Source organism: Musa acuminata, chromosome BXJ1-3 (assembly GCF_036884655.1).
Source record: "Musa acuminata AAA Group cultivar baxijiao chromosome BXJ1-3, Cavendish_Baxijiao_AAA, whole genome shotgun sequence".
Lineage (NCBI taxonomy): Eukaryota > Viridiplantae > Streptophyta > Magnoliopsida > Zingiberales > Musaceae > Musa > Musa acuminata.
The window spans coordinates 41051397-41064468 of NC_088329.1; the positions used below are offsets into that span (position 1 = coordinate 41051397).

A 13072-nucleotide genomic window follows, 5' to 3' on the forward strand; every position below is an offset into this window, starting at 1 on the left:
ACATTTCATAATTTTTTAATTTATTATGTTTCTATATTATTTGCATTACTATTTATATTTTTGAAAATCTGTATCAAGATTTAAAAATCGGTATACCATATTTAATGATGTTCATGATTTTAATTTAATTGTTTTGAGATTTTATATCATTACTTAAAATTTAGTGAACTATATTTATTTAAGTTTGTCTTCAAACTATATTTAATAATGTTTATATGTCCATTAGTTTACTTGGCATTTAAAAACACAGGATTATTCAGTCTGAGTGGCCCAGCGACTACGTGCCGGCACGGCTGACAGCCCACCAAGACCGAACCGAAATCGAGTCGGTTCGAATCAGTTCGAGGTGGTTTTAGGCCGGTTTAGACAAACTAGGAATCTTACTCGCACATTTGCATGATCATCGGTACCGAATTGAAAGACCAAACTGCATCGCTCCTTGCGTGAGATCACAAACATTAGAAGATAAACAAAAGAACATGATTCATTCACTTGAACTCAAAGATAGACTCAATGCAACTAAGATTTCGAGTTGTGCGACACACAAAAAGAGCAACCATGCTCTATGTTGTCTCTCTCTAAGAGTGAGAACTCAAGAAACTAAAGTTTCACTGACTAGCCAATCGAATTTCCTGTAAACTGATGCACGGGTGAATAATTGCGGCAGACTCCGACGACTCCATCTAAAGCTCGTCCTGAAACCATCAGAAGAACAAATTAATTTAAAATGTGTGATGTGTCAGTTACAATTGCGAATGAACAGGGAGGCGGAGTGAAGAAAACAGTACGTGAGTAGTCTCCTTTTCTTCTTCTGCGTCTGAATCAGACTTTGAATCAGTATCATCTTCTGCATCTTCCTCATCTTCGCCCTGTAATAGAATAATTTGAGCCAAAATGAGAGATTAAAGGGGAGGCACAGATCTAAGAGTTACAGAAACATCAGTCAGGGGCTTACATCTAAATCTGAATCTTCATCTTTGGCTTCCTGTCATAAGAGAAGCAAGTAATTCGTTTTAGAAAGTAGCTAAACAACAAGAGAGCTACTGAGCAGATAATAAGAGTTAAACAGCAGATGAAATGAGACCCTTATATTTTCCCTGGATCTTTGATCAAATAGTAGACACTATCAAATATGCATATGATAGAAAAGCAAAGATATCCATCAACAGAAATCCGACATTAGGTTACTACATTCTGTCATGACTCGGCCTGATGGGCCCATCGAGACCTCTGTCACATGAACATGACTTAAAATGTACTAGAAGTTAATAATAATACATTCATTAGAATCTTATAAACTATGAAACTAAATATAATACATTGATAAGATCTCATAGGTCAATCTTAATCTTTGTTCATTTCCGATATGGTTCCACCAGTAACCAAAACTAAATGAGAAAATAGGAGGCAAAAAACATCCAAGAAATGATTAGCTAGTAGGCAAAAAGCATCAAAGAATTGATTACAGTCAAATATTTCCTCTTAACAATATCAAGACACATTGAAGGCCCCTATGTCAATAACCCATGCAATCAAACTGTAAAAGGTCATTTTTGTTGTCAATTGGTTAAACAAGCAGTAATTCACAAAGCATAGGTACTTATTGGTTCATATAATATAATATTAAAAAAAGATTAGGAAATGAATGTTAATAAGACAAACCATATGACCCTGAAATAAGAATAGAAAACACAGATTCTAAGGTGAAGCAATTTCCAGCATACCTCTTCTTGCTTGTTTTTCTCAGCCTCATCAAATGCTGCCTTCTCAGCCTGCAAGAGATAAACCAAATGAATTTAGAATTTCAAAATCCTACATGATCTCAAAAAAAAAAAAAAAGAGGAAAATTTGAAATACCTACATCTTTATTCTTGCCCCATGTTTCTTCAGCAAATTTCATTGCATACTCAGGGTCATCACAGACCAATATGTTGTCAAACAGAGTCCCAGATTTGACCTTACGAGTGCAGTAAAACAAGTTAGAAATCAAAAACACCAAATAAGGACTTGACCCATGTGACTTGAAGAGTGATTGTACCTGCCATAACTCGATGCCTACGTATCTCAAGTTGGAGAAAGCGTAGATGAACGGGTCATCCTTGAAATCTGCAATAAGAGTGAAGGTTAAGTTTCAATTACATGAAAAAAAGAGAATATACAAATTCAGAAAGTAAAATAAAATGATACCTGGATTATCAATCATTGGTGCCTTCCACTTCCCCTTGTAGTCAGGATTCTTAATTTTCTATAAAGAAAACAAAATAAGTAATTAGATTCTTTACTCATGCTCTAGTGCTGATTCTGTTAAGAAAATGTAAGCTCCCTACACCTTTTGCTTCCAGGGTCCCTTGTACTCGGGGTTTGGAATGGTTGGAACTGTCCATTCACCATCTTCTTCTTCATCCCAATCTTCTGGCTGCAAAACGCAGAACAGTTATGCAGTGGCAAAAGACAGCAAGGATATATTATACAAGGGTAGACTTCCTGAAATTACAATCATGTACCTTTTTTGCATCAGGATCAGGAATCTCCTTGGGAATGTCATCATACCCCTTCACCAATAAGGTTGAGTTTGTTTAGTACATTTACCATGCTAAAATTGATGAAAGATAGTAGTTCATGACAGGAAAAGATTGCAAGCAGCAAAGCATTTTTGTTTCAATTTCCATTATCACTTGAAAAATATCAGATGATGGGTAGTTAGGAAGAGTAATGCACGCATGGGGGCTGAAAAACATAAAAAGAACTTAAATAAAGTCTGGAGTTTTTATTATGACAGAGGTGTCATTTTCTAAAAGACCATAAAAACAATAGATAAAGTAGTTTGTTCATTTTGCAACACTTTCCAAGTAGATGAACCACATAGAGCAAAGTTATTGAACAGCTCCATCGTACAATGAGTGGAAAACAAACCAAGCCACAATGGCATTTCAAGAACTATAAACTCTGGCACTAGGTCAGCTCCTTTACCGCAACCATTTAATAAGAAGACAGATAAATTGCAATAAAGTTAGATTACCTCTGGTTTCTTGTCGTCAGGATCAGGGATGTACTCCTTGTCATCCCAATCTTCTGGCTGTGACATAACACAAACAAATCAAACAACTCTAATTGACACTCCTTGTCGGTTCATAATAGACCACACATATATCATTTTTACCTTCTTGGCATCAGGATCCTTGATTTGCTTTGGAGGAAGGATATCCCAATCACTATATAAGCTACCTGTTTGCTTCTCCTTGTTATCAACAAGGATGCTGTATGTAGCATCCGAGCGAACAATGAAAGTGTAAACATGAGTGAGCTGATCAGTCTCACATGGAACATCCTTCTTGATTAAGTGGTTCTTTTCATCCCGTGAGAAGATGGCATGAACCTTCTTAGTTGTATACCCACAGATATCTGGTCCAAACATAATACTGCAATCTCCAAATACAGAATAACAAGTTAGATTACTGATGCATTATCCATGACTACACATGTTTAACACAAAAATAGATAATAAGCACCTGTAAGGAGTATCTCCACCAAATTTCTTCTGATCAACTTCACCACTAAGCAGCTTAATATAACCACCTCCACAGTCAAGTTTCTGCTCATGTTTAACTGAGAATTGCAAAACTAATGTCTTGTCCTTGTTGCTGAACTCGGGGAACTCTGCCGAAATGGCATAGAATCTATAGTCTTCAGCAGTTTGGATACCTGCAGTCAATGTATTTATGTAAACAATAACTCATAGCAATAATAAAGGCAAACAACTTTTTCAGAGGTAAGATTTTCTTTTTACGGAGCAATGATCTTTATTATCTAAAGAGGGATACCTTTATCCTCTGGATCGCCAGTCCATTTGCCAGAGGTGTAGTTCCAGTCTCCAGCCGTGTTCTCATCCTTCTTCCAGTCAGATTTGACCCACCGATTCTCCCATCCATCTTCGATTTAAGTAGGAAATTTATCGAAACAAATCGATCAAGCAGATAGAAAAATGAAGATAATCATTATTACCAGGAGACGGTTATTAAAAATATTCATCATTTCATCCATTCATAATTGTTGTATAATCATATTTTGTATACGACAATTGTATTATTATTCCAAATCCTTGATCCCAAAACAGATCATATTAATTTCTATTACAAGACACGATTCGAAAAACCCATCACAATGACCTTTATGCAAAACCCATGAGCAAAATAAACCGTTGCAGAAGAAGCTCTACAATCCATGCCATTTATAAAAGCGATAAACATACACAGCTGTATCAAAATCTAGCTAAAATAAAACATCAATAATCTGCGGCCTCACGACTACATTATCTCCATCACAATACAGGTACGCCTCATCTAGCATCAATCAACCACAGGAAAAAACCAAGTCAAACATCAGAGCATGCACGAAGAGAAAGATCCAAAAAGAAACATGAGCATTGTCGCCAGCGGATCGAAACCATTACATATCAGGAACAGAGAAAGAGAGATCAAATCAAACAATGGAAATCGCATAGGAGATAGCCATGCGGGCTGAGATCGAGCGCAAAGAAGCAGAACAAACCACGAATCTCGAGTGGAACCAGGGTAGGGGCGCATACCTCCGAATCGCTCCTCGAAGTAGACATCGGCGGAGACGATCGAGACGACGGCGAGCGCCGCAGCTAGCGCGGCGGCGAGAGGAGGCCTCCTCCGGATCGCCATCTCGAGATTCTCCTGTCTATCGGGCTTCTCCCCTTCGATCGAGGCGAGAGAAGCGTAACAGATATATAGAGAAAAATACGGAGTAGGGTGACCTCGCGGTACCCTTACGCCACTCGCCGGCTCACCAATTGTACTAGCTCTAGAGGACACCTTTGCCAATGGATTAACGACACGTGTCCACATCGACGTGTCTGGCTCCATAAACCGTGGTGAGTCTATCCTCGCGCGACCATTTTCATCGTTTAAAGGCTGGCCACTGTAGTGGGGAAAACGTGAGAATATAATAGGCCTTGGCTTTGTTCATATTTACTTGACTGCCAGTACTATTCCCTCGTATCCTTTCGCGCAAATGAAAGGGGCATTTAAAGAATAAAATAAATCATCACGTAAACATGGATTGAGATTTTAGGAAGCTCGAAGGATTTTGTTCAACAACATTAATTTTTTTATTAATTCCTTTCATATATAGATATATATATATATTATATCATCCTCTATATAGAATTAATTATATATTACCTTTTATGTTTAGACTTTATTAGTATTACAATATCTATATTAAAAATATATATTATAATCTTAATAATTTTAAAAATAAAATAAATAATTTTATTTATCCTAACATCATCAGTTGTATCGATGAAAAACACAACACGTAATATCATTTATTGAATTAATACGACAGTGATAAACAAAAGATAATTTTAATATTTTTTATTTTTAATATAAATTTTTTTATTGATAAGATTATTGAAAATAAAAAAAATATTAAAATTATCTTTTTGTTCATCATTTTTGTATCGTAATGTGATATCACATATAGTATTTTCTCTTAATACAATTAACGATATTAAGATAAATAAGATTATTTTTTTATTATAAAAACTTTAATATAAATTTTTAAAATATAAAAATCATGATATTAATATAGTCAAGTACAAAAGTCATCGAGCCGATACATTCCGGTTCAAGTTTCTTTCTATAACATCGCGGTTCAGTTTTAAGCCGGGCCTTCTCCGAATCGGATTTGGTTTTGGCCGGGCGTTCCCACCTCATCATTAAGACGTGCCTTCGTCGTTTTCAAAGAGCCTTCCGCTTCCGGAGGCGCGGGTTCTCTAGGGTTTCATCTTGCCCTTGTCGTCGTGCAGGTATGTCGATCTTATCATTTGGTTTCGCTTTGTGAAATTGGTTGGTCTTTTTGTCTTGTTCTTGAGGACAATTGATCTGGCTGACAATTTGGGGTCAGGAGTCGATGGATTTCGACCTCATTTCTGGTCTAGAATAGGTTTCCTGTGGCCCTTTGCGCCTCACAGCTACTTCGGTTGATCCTTTTTCTTTTTTTCTTGGTTCTTGACGATTGATTAGAAAGATCTGGTCAGGGATCAATGGGTTTTAATTGCTTTCTCGTGGCTTTTTTCGTGTCATTGGTAGCTCTGGTTTCTTTGTGAACTCGATCGATGTTTTTGCTTCTTGACAACCGATCATAAGGGTTTGGACGACAAGATGAATTCACAGTATCTTGGTTTTCAATAGGGATTTGTGCTTGCACTTTTTCGCCTTACATGTTCTTCGTTCTTATCGTAGCTCCATCCATCCGCTTTCTGTGCGTTGTTGATTGATACTTTTTATTTTTTCTTTATTGACGATCAATCTGAAAGATCATGGTTTTCAATTCCTTAATATCGAGAATAGGGTTCAACTAACCCCGTTTGTGTCATAGGTACTTCGTAACCCTTTTTGTGAATTCATTGATCCCTTTGTTTCTTGATCATATGTATGTAAGATCTGGGCGATTAAATGGGGTTACCACGAATCGTTTTGTCCTGCACTCTTTGTCTGACATGCAGTTAGATCCTGTCTTACCGCCCCATCCATCATTTGATCACCTTCTTTGTGGAATTGATAGATCTTTTTGCTTCTTGACAATTCATCTGAAAGATCTGGGCTAGGGGAGGAGTTGACGGGCTTTGAAATTTTCTACTAAGAATCCTGGTCTTGGAAAGAAATTTTGTACTTCGATCCTGTCATGCTTGTTGTACCTCCCAATTCATCACTTGCACATTTTTCTTTCTGGAATCGATCGATACTTGTTTGCTTCATAATGATTTGTTGTTGTGAAGATCTGGCCTCTGAGACTTGGACAGGAGCAGAGCGGTAGTCTTTTGGGTCTCACAATGGTGCCTTCATATTCTTACTAGTTTGGAATTCGTTCTCGGATTGATTCATAGAAAGGGACAGTGAAGGTTAATCATGTTGCAACTTTGGTGTGATCCTATTAACTAGAACCAACCATGGCTTCTTAATAATAGATTGTCGTGTTTGAAATTGAGAAAGTTTGGACATCTTTTTCTCCCAAATATTAGCTTTTGGGGTTCTCTATAGTTATATCCAGGTTGTTATGGGGTTGACTTTTTAATCCGTTTAGGTCTTCATTTCTTGCAGGACATCTGGAGTTCCAGATTTTCTAGTTATAACACTGCTAAATATGTCAAGTAAAAAGGAAGAGAAAGCTCAGGTTGCAGCTGATCGTATAAAAGCAGCAGCGCTATCAGCTGCAAAAGGTCTTAGTCGAGCTCAAGCTGAGCGAGCCGCCGCCGCTGCAGCTCGAAATGTGAATGCTTATGGTCAGAAGGAAGAAGGACCAAGCCGATGGCAAGAGAGGAAGGAAGCAAAGCGCCAAATGTACTTGATGAGTACAGAGAAAGCTGTCAGATTGGGTGAGAGGAAGGATCTCAAGTCTTGTGTTTCCTCTTCTGGTGGCACGTCCCAGTGTCAAAAGTGTTATCAGGTTGGCCATTGGACTTATGAATGCAAGAATGAACGTGTCTACATCTCACGGCCCTCAAGAACTCAGCAGCTCAAAAACCCCAAGTTGAAGATGACCCCCTCGGTGTCATATGAATCGGACGACCCTGACATTGTGAAGGAAGTAAGGGATGAAAGACACAACAAGAAAGAGGCAGGGAAGAAGAGTAGCACAAAGAGCAAGAGAAAGCACAGATCTGGTACTGATTCGGAGGAGGACAGTAGTGAGGCTTCTTCTGTGTTTGAAACAGAGAGTGAGTCTAGCTATAGTTACAGTTCATCTGATTCGGAGGAAAGGAGGCGACGAAAAAAGAAGCTTAAGAAAAGGAAACATAGAAGGTACAGCTCGTCCTCTGATTCTTCCGAGTCTGAATCAGCTTCGGATAGTGATTCTGATGAAAAGAGCAAAAGGAAGAAGAGCCGACGGCACACCCGCAAACGGTAGGCTGATTTCAGAGAAATGCTCTGTTTGGCTATTAGTCAACGTTTACTAATTCTTATTTGTGACTGCTCTGACCTAATCCAACCTTTCCCTGGTGGTGGTTATCGGTTTAGGTTATGCTTGTTTCCTTTGGTACTGCTTAGGTAAATGTTCAATGCTTTTTATGCGTGGCTAGTTAGTTAAATCTTTAAATTTCTTTTACTTTAATTCCTTATGATGGAAATAAGGAATGTACTGAACTCTAGGTGTGTATTTTAAAGTCGTGATACTTTTTTTTTTTCTTTAAAAAATAACATTAGTCGTTTATTGTTCCTTTTTTCTCCCATTCGCTTCACTTATCGTTTTTTTTGTTGGGGGTCATTTAGACCCATATTTTACTATAACACACACACACGCACACGTGCTCTCTCTCTCTCTCTTCCTCGAAACTGCTTCATTCCAAGTTGTTGGTTGACCACCGATCCCTTTTGTTCTCTTGAATCAGGGGCCGTATCGTTGTTCCGAGAGAAGCTTCTGGAGGCACCCGGAGTTATCGATCACAAGGAGCTGTCAGCCACGGCGGCCGAGTCCACGTGCATGTCCTCCTGGTCCGACCGTTCCTCTATCGATCCTTCTTCCCCGGTCTTATCCTGTTCTCCGGTCCACGGATCGACCAGATGCGTAGAACACTGCACCAGTTTCCTGCATGCACGCCTTGCGTGCAAGACTAGCATACCCACAGACGCATCTTTCTTACCGTTTCCTTCTCACATTTTTTAGGATCAGTTGCAAATAATAACATACTACTCTTAAACTGAAGAGGTTTCACCATCACCAACCACAGCATGGTCTCAAAAACGATTCTCGGCATACTAATATTATATGTTTCCTCTCTCTCTCTCTCTCTCTCTCTCTCTCTCTCTCTCTGATCTGAAACATGAATCACATGTTTAAACCATTGATTATATAAAACACGACCTAATTGATTCGGGCTTCACTAACTATTCCCTTTCTCTATCTACTTTTTCCTGTCATTCAAGTCTTCACCGATCCCTTTTCTTGTTCTTATCATGACCTAGATGAACTTAGTTGACCAAGGAGACCAAATCATACTCCTGTGTTCTTATCGTCACAAACTATATATGATGTGACACTTAGATTGTCAAATTGAGTTTAATTGTTTTAGATCATGACAATGAATATTAAGTGGAGGGAGCAAGATAGCCATCCAACATATCAAGTCTGTGTTGGATGTGGAAGAGATAGGAACAATATCTGATTGTGCACCGAACAAGGATTACTGTGATTTTAATCTCAATTCTCAATACAAGTATTTTCTTAAGGTATTTAGTTTTTTCTTGGAATTTAGATATCAAGTATTGTATTTACACACAAAGCTCAATTATGACAAAAAAAAAGATAGACCATTTCAAGTAGTTGAAATATTATAATTCATTATTATTGTAAGCCAATCATTTTCCTAACTATTATTTTTACGTATTTTACTATCCAAAAATACGCTATAAATAATCTAATTCAAAGCTACCCAAAACGTGCTCTGTAGTAGAATCCACCAACCCTCCTTATCTTCTTCAATCCCCATCAATTGCCAAGATTCCTTCCTCTTCCAATATAATACCCAAAACCTCAAAACAAAAAAAAAGAATTATTTAATCCTTAAAAGAAATCTCATTTCTCCTCCTCTATAAATAAAGCCTTCTCCATCCTCTCTCGCATTCGCCGTCTCTGTTCTGCAGCACATCTTTTGGGAGTACTTTCGCCTTCTTGATTGCTGTCTCATTGGGGAAGCAAATCCCATCTTTTGGGACGGCAATTTCTGTGATCTTTATGAGCATCGCCCCTCATCTTCTCCGAATCTGCTTCCTCCAATCCTTCTCCGTCGTGTTCCTCTACTGGTTTTATGTCTTCTCGTGAGCCAAGTTTGTGATCCAAGGCAGCCGTCTCTTTCCCTCTCTCTCTCTTGCCACTGAATCCCTCGACGAAGCTTTCATAGTAAGGGTAGGATAGGATGTCAGCCGCAAGGAGCCGCCAGAGTTTGCTCGCGGTGAACGAGAGGACGCAGAAGAGGAAGCTGTCCAACCGGGAGTCAGCGAGGCGGTCGCGGATGAGGAAGCAGCAGCACCTGCTGGAGCTGACGAGCGACGAGACTCGGCTGAAGTTGGAGAACGGGCAGATACTGGAGCGGGTGGAGAGGCTGGCGCAGGGCCACCAGTGGCTGGAGTCCGAGAACGCCGTGCTCAGGGCGGAGGTGGCGGAACTGGCCGAGTCGCTGCGGTCGCTCGAGTCGGTGCTCTGCTACGCGGAGGAGTTCGACGGGGTGGCGACGGACGCGGTTAAGCCCTCGGATCATCTTCTCCGTCGGTGGCCGCCGGCTTGCGTCATGGCGTCAGCTTCGGACGCCATGCTCTTCCTTGTCTGACCTCACGTAAACCTCCTTCGGATATGCTCTGTTTCTCTCCTCCTCCTTTCCGTACAACATTTAGAGGAAATGATAACTCTTTTAATTTTGTTTAAATTAAATTGAATTTGGAATATTGTATATATATATATATATATATCGTTTATAGGAATAATAATTATGATTTTTTCCTTATTTAAATTGAATTGAATCTTATCACCATCTATAACATATTGAATCTTATCACCATCTCCTCCTATACACTATACTATACTATACTATACTATACTAGAAGAGATGTGGTTTGACTCTTCTTCTCTACCTTACTATATAATGTATTGGATCTCATCATGCAATTGCAATGAACTTTGCTCAATGTTGGATTTCCATCACGAATAATATTATATATATATATATTTATTTATTTATTTATTTATGTATCCAATGAGATATAATTATTGGTTGTGGATTAGATGTTGCGAGAACATAGGAATAAACTTGAATTGAGATAAAATACTAATGTCTCACCTTTACGATAGGAGTGGAAACATATTGAATCTCTTTAGGATCGAACTCTGAAGCTCAAAGGTAATCGTGTTGAAGATGATACTTGCAACATCTCTCCTTTATCCTTACCATCTTCTCCAATGCACTACATGGATGTTTTTTGCCTACTAATACGTGCAATTTATAATCTACAGAATCTTAGATGTGCCATGAACTTGAAGCATCTGAATCTTTTGATTTGATTCGATCCTATCCAAGCTTGAACGTCTACAGCCAAAAAATACTTTGGGACATCTCCTCAAATGATTGCACTCTTAAATGCACAAAAGTTGGATTAGAATTAGAGAAAAATTTGGAACTTTAGCCCTACCTCGCTATTAAAAACCTACTAAATATAAAAGATTTGATGCACATATATATAATTTATAAAAAAAAAACTCGATTCACTCGTAAAATTCTATAGGTACATCGACCAATACAAACCGTAAAGGATTTGATGCACATATATATTTTATAAAGAAAAATAGCTCGATTCATTCGTAAAATTCGATACATACATCGACCGATACAAACTCTATCTAAAAAAAATTTCTCATTAAAAAATCATTCGATCATAATTTAATGAGCGATAAAATTCATGTAATTTTGATTGAAAATTTAAGCCTCACATATATTTTATAGTTTTTATGTTAAATCTAACCCTTGAGATGACCTTCTTACAAATTTCAAGCAAAGGGCTATTGTTTTGACATTATTTGACTCCTATGCTAAACTTCAAACCCAATACTTTTTTTTTGGTTGTAGAAATATGTTGTCATGAGTTTGATTAAGTGATCTATTAGTTTAATAGATCTATGATAATGTCTAATCCTCAAAAATCATTTATCCTTCAAAATCAATTCAAACAAAACTCGATATGATAGTGGCTCCGTGTCGTTGTGTTCATCAAATCTCATTCATAAATAGTTATTTTGTTTTCTACTCTATCAACTTATGTCACTTTTAATATCATTTGTCATGATTTGATCAACAAGTAATATGAAATATATATATATATATATATATATATATATATATATATATATATATATATATATATATATATATATATATATATATATATATATATATATATATATATATGCCCGAGTCAATAATAGTGTACTATTTAGGCTCGTATAAATAAATTCAAGTATCATATTTTCGATGTGAAATTAAATCGGTAGTGTCGTCGATATATTTATGATATTTTGCTTAAATGATTAATTTTTTAAATTGGTTAATTTATTAAGAACACTTGATTCATAATTAACGAGTCATCGTTTCATCTAACTCGATGGAAAAAAAAAAACTCTACACGTAAACATACAAAAACTGACGATAAGAATAAAAAAAGGATCATAAATCCAACAAAGAAAAATAAGAACTATCATATGTGACTTCGATCGCATTCAATCAGACGAGCATGATAAAGAAGACACTGTCTATCACAGAACCTTTCAATCTACTTAGTTGACCTCCAAACAAAATAGAATTGACTCTTTCACAACTTCATCATAGCATATCATCATTTAGCAAGCTCCAAAATGTTATTTTTCTAATCAAATTAATTGATTTTTAGGTGCAACTATATAATCTTTGTAGGTGTTCATCTTGATGAGTCAAACTTTTTGACAAGGATAGTTGACCTTCAATGTGTAAGTGATTAATCTTATGTTACCCTCTTTATAAGGATTTGATTGGCATATTGTTATCAAATCAGGTTTAAATATTTTAAGTTAATGGTTCAACCTCAACTTGTGTTAATAGATTAATTATCCCATCGGATCGTGATTAATTCTTTTTTATCTCTCGTTATATAAATAAATATATATATACACACATATAAAATTATAGTTTTTTTAACACGAAAAGTGGATATGAGATAACAATACAAAATTATTCATTTAGAATTCCGAAACCCTTAATGTTTCTTTGTTATTTTAGGGAGGAAAAGAAAAAAAAATAATGCCAATGAGTTCAAGTTTGAATCCTAATAAAAATCATGAGGATGATATACTATCATCTCTAATGATGTAATAATGGTCAAATAAAAATCATGAGTATGAAAATATTTTTATTGCAAAGGAAAGAAATCATGCACCTTTTTGTCTTTAGATCCTAAATTGATTTGTTTATTCACATATTTTGTCTATCCTTACAGGTAAAAGGGAGATAATTAACCTATAGATA

The 13072-nt window shown here is 36.8% G+C and overlaps 3 protein-coding genes across 5 annotated transcripts; 2 read left to right on the forward strand and 1 right to left on the reverse strand.

Moving 5' to 3' along the window:
• Positions 1–466: 466 nt before the first annotated feature.
• Positions 467–4743, reverse strand: LOC103978936 (calreticulin). Its single transcript, XM_009394905.3, has 14 exons — positions 4586–4743; positions 3822–3929; positions 3510–3702; positions 3161–3419; positions 3020–3076; positions 2505–2552; positions 2330–2416; positions 2188–2245; positions 2039–2106; positions 1862–1957; positions 1725–1772; positions 956–985; positions 789–869; positions 467–695 (listed from the first exon to the last, which is right to left on the reverse strand). Exons 1-14 carry the CDS (start codon positions 4686–4688, stop codon positions 684–686), a joined length of 1248 nt encoding a protein of 415 aa, XP_009393180.2. The 5' UTR covers positions 4689–4743; the 3' UTR covers positions 467–683.
• A 967-nt stretch (positions 4744–5710) lies between these two features.
• On the forward strand, positions 5711–8748 carry LOC103978935 (uncharacterized). 3 transcript variants are annotated; one of them, XM_065138490.1, is made up of 3 exons: positions 5711–5836; positions 7131–7934; positions 8420–8748. In XM_065138490.1, the coding sequence occupies exons 2-3, from the start codon at positions 7174–7176 to the stop codon at positions 8643–8645; spliced, it is 987 nt and encodes a 328-aa protein (XP_064994562.1). In that variant the 5' UTR covers positions 5711–5836; positions 7131–7173; the 3' UTR covers positions 8646–8748. The 3 variants fall into 3 exon arrangements, with proteins under 3 accessions (XP_064994562.1, XP_009393179.2, XP_018678326.2); XM_018822781.2 differs by lacking the exon at positions 5711–5836 and adding an exon at positions 5949–6931; XM_009394904.3 differs by lacking the exon at positions 8420–8748 and having other exon boundaries at positions 7131–8247.
• Positions 8749–9943: 1195 nt separating this feature from the next.
• LOC103978934 (ocs element-binding factor 1) lies at positions 9944–10354 on the forward strand. Its single transcript, XM_009394901.3, has one exon. It carries the CDS (start codon positions 9944–9946, stop codon positions 10352–10354), a length of 411 nt encoding a protein of 136 aa, XP_009393176.2.
• The last annotated feature ends 2718 nt before the right edge of the window (positions 10355–13072 follow it).

Coding starts and splice junctions, on each gene's coding strand:
- LOC103978936 (XM_009394905.3), bottom strand. CDS start 4,688: ATGGCGATCCGGAGGAGGCCTCCTCTCGCCGCCGCGCTAGCTGCGGCG. Junction 2,553..3,019: donor CTGACGACAAGAAACCAGAG/GTAATCTAACTT, acceptor TTATTGGTGAAG/GGGTATGATGACATTCCCAA. Junction 1,773..1,861: donor CATGGGGCAAGAATAAAGAT/GTAGGTATTTCA, acceptor TATCTCTTGCAG/GCTGAGAAGGCAGCATTTGA.
- LOC103978935 (XM_065138490.1), top strand. CDS start 7,174: ATGTCAAGTAAAAAGGAAGAGAAAGCTCAGGTTGCAGCTGATCGTATA. Junction 7,935..8,419: donor CGACGGCACACCCGCAAACG/GTAGGCTGATTT, acceptor CTCTTGAATCAG/GGGCCGTATCGTTGTTCCGA.
- LOC103978934 (XM_009394901.3), top strand. CDS start 9,944: ATGTCAGCCGCAAGGAGCCGCCAGAGTTTGCTCGCGGTGAACGAGAGG.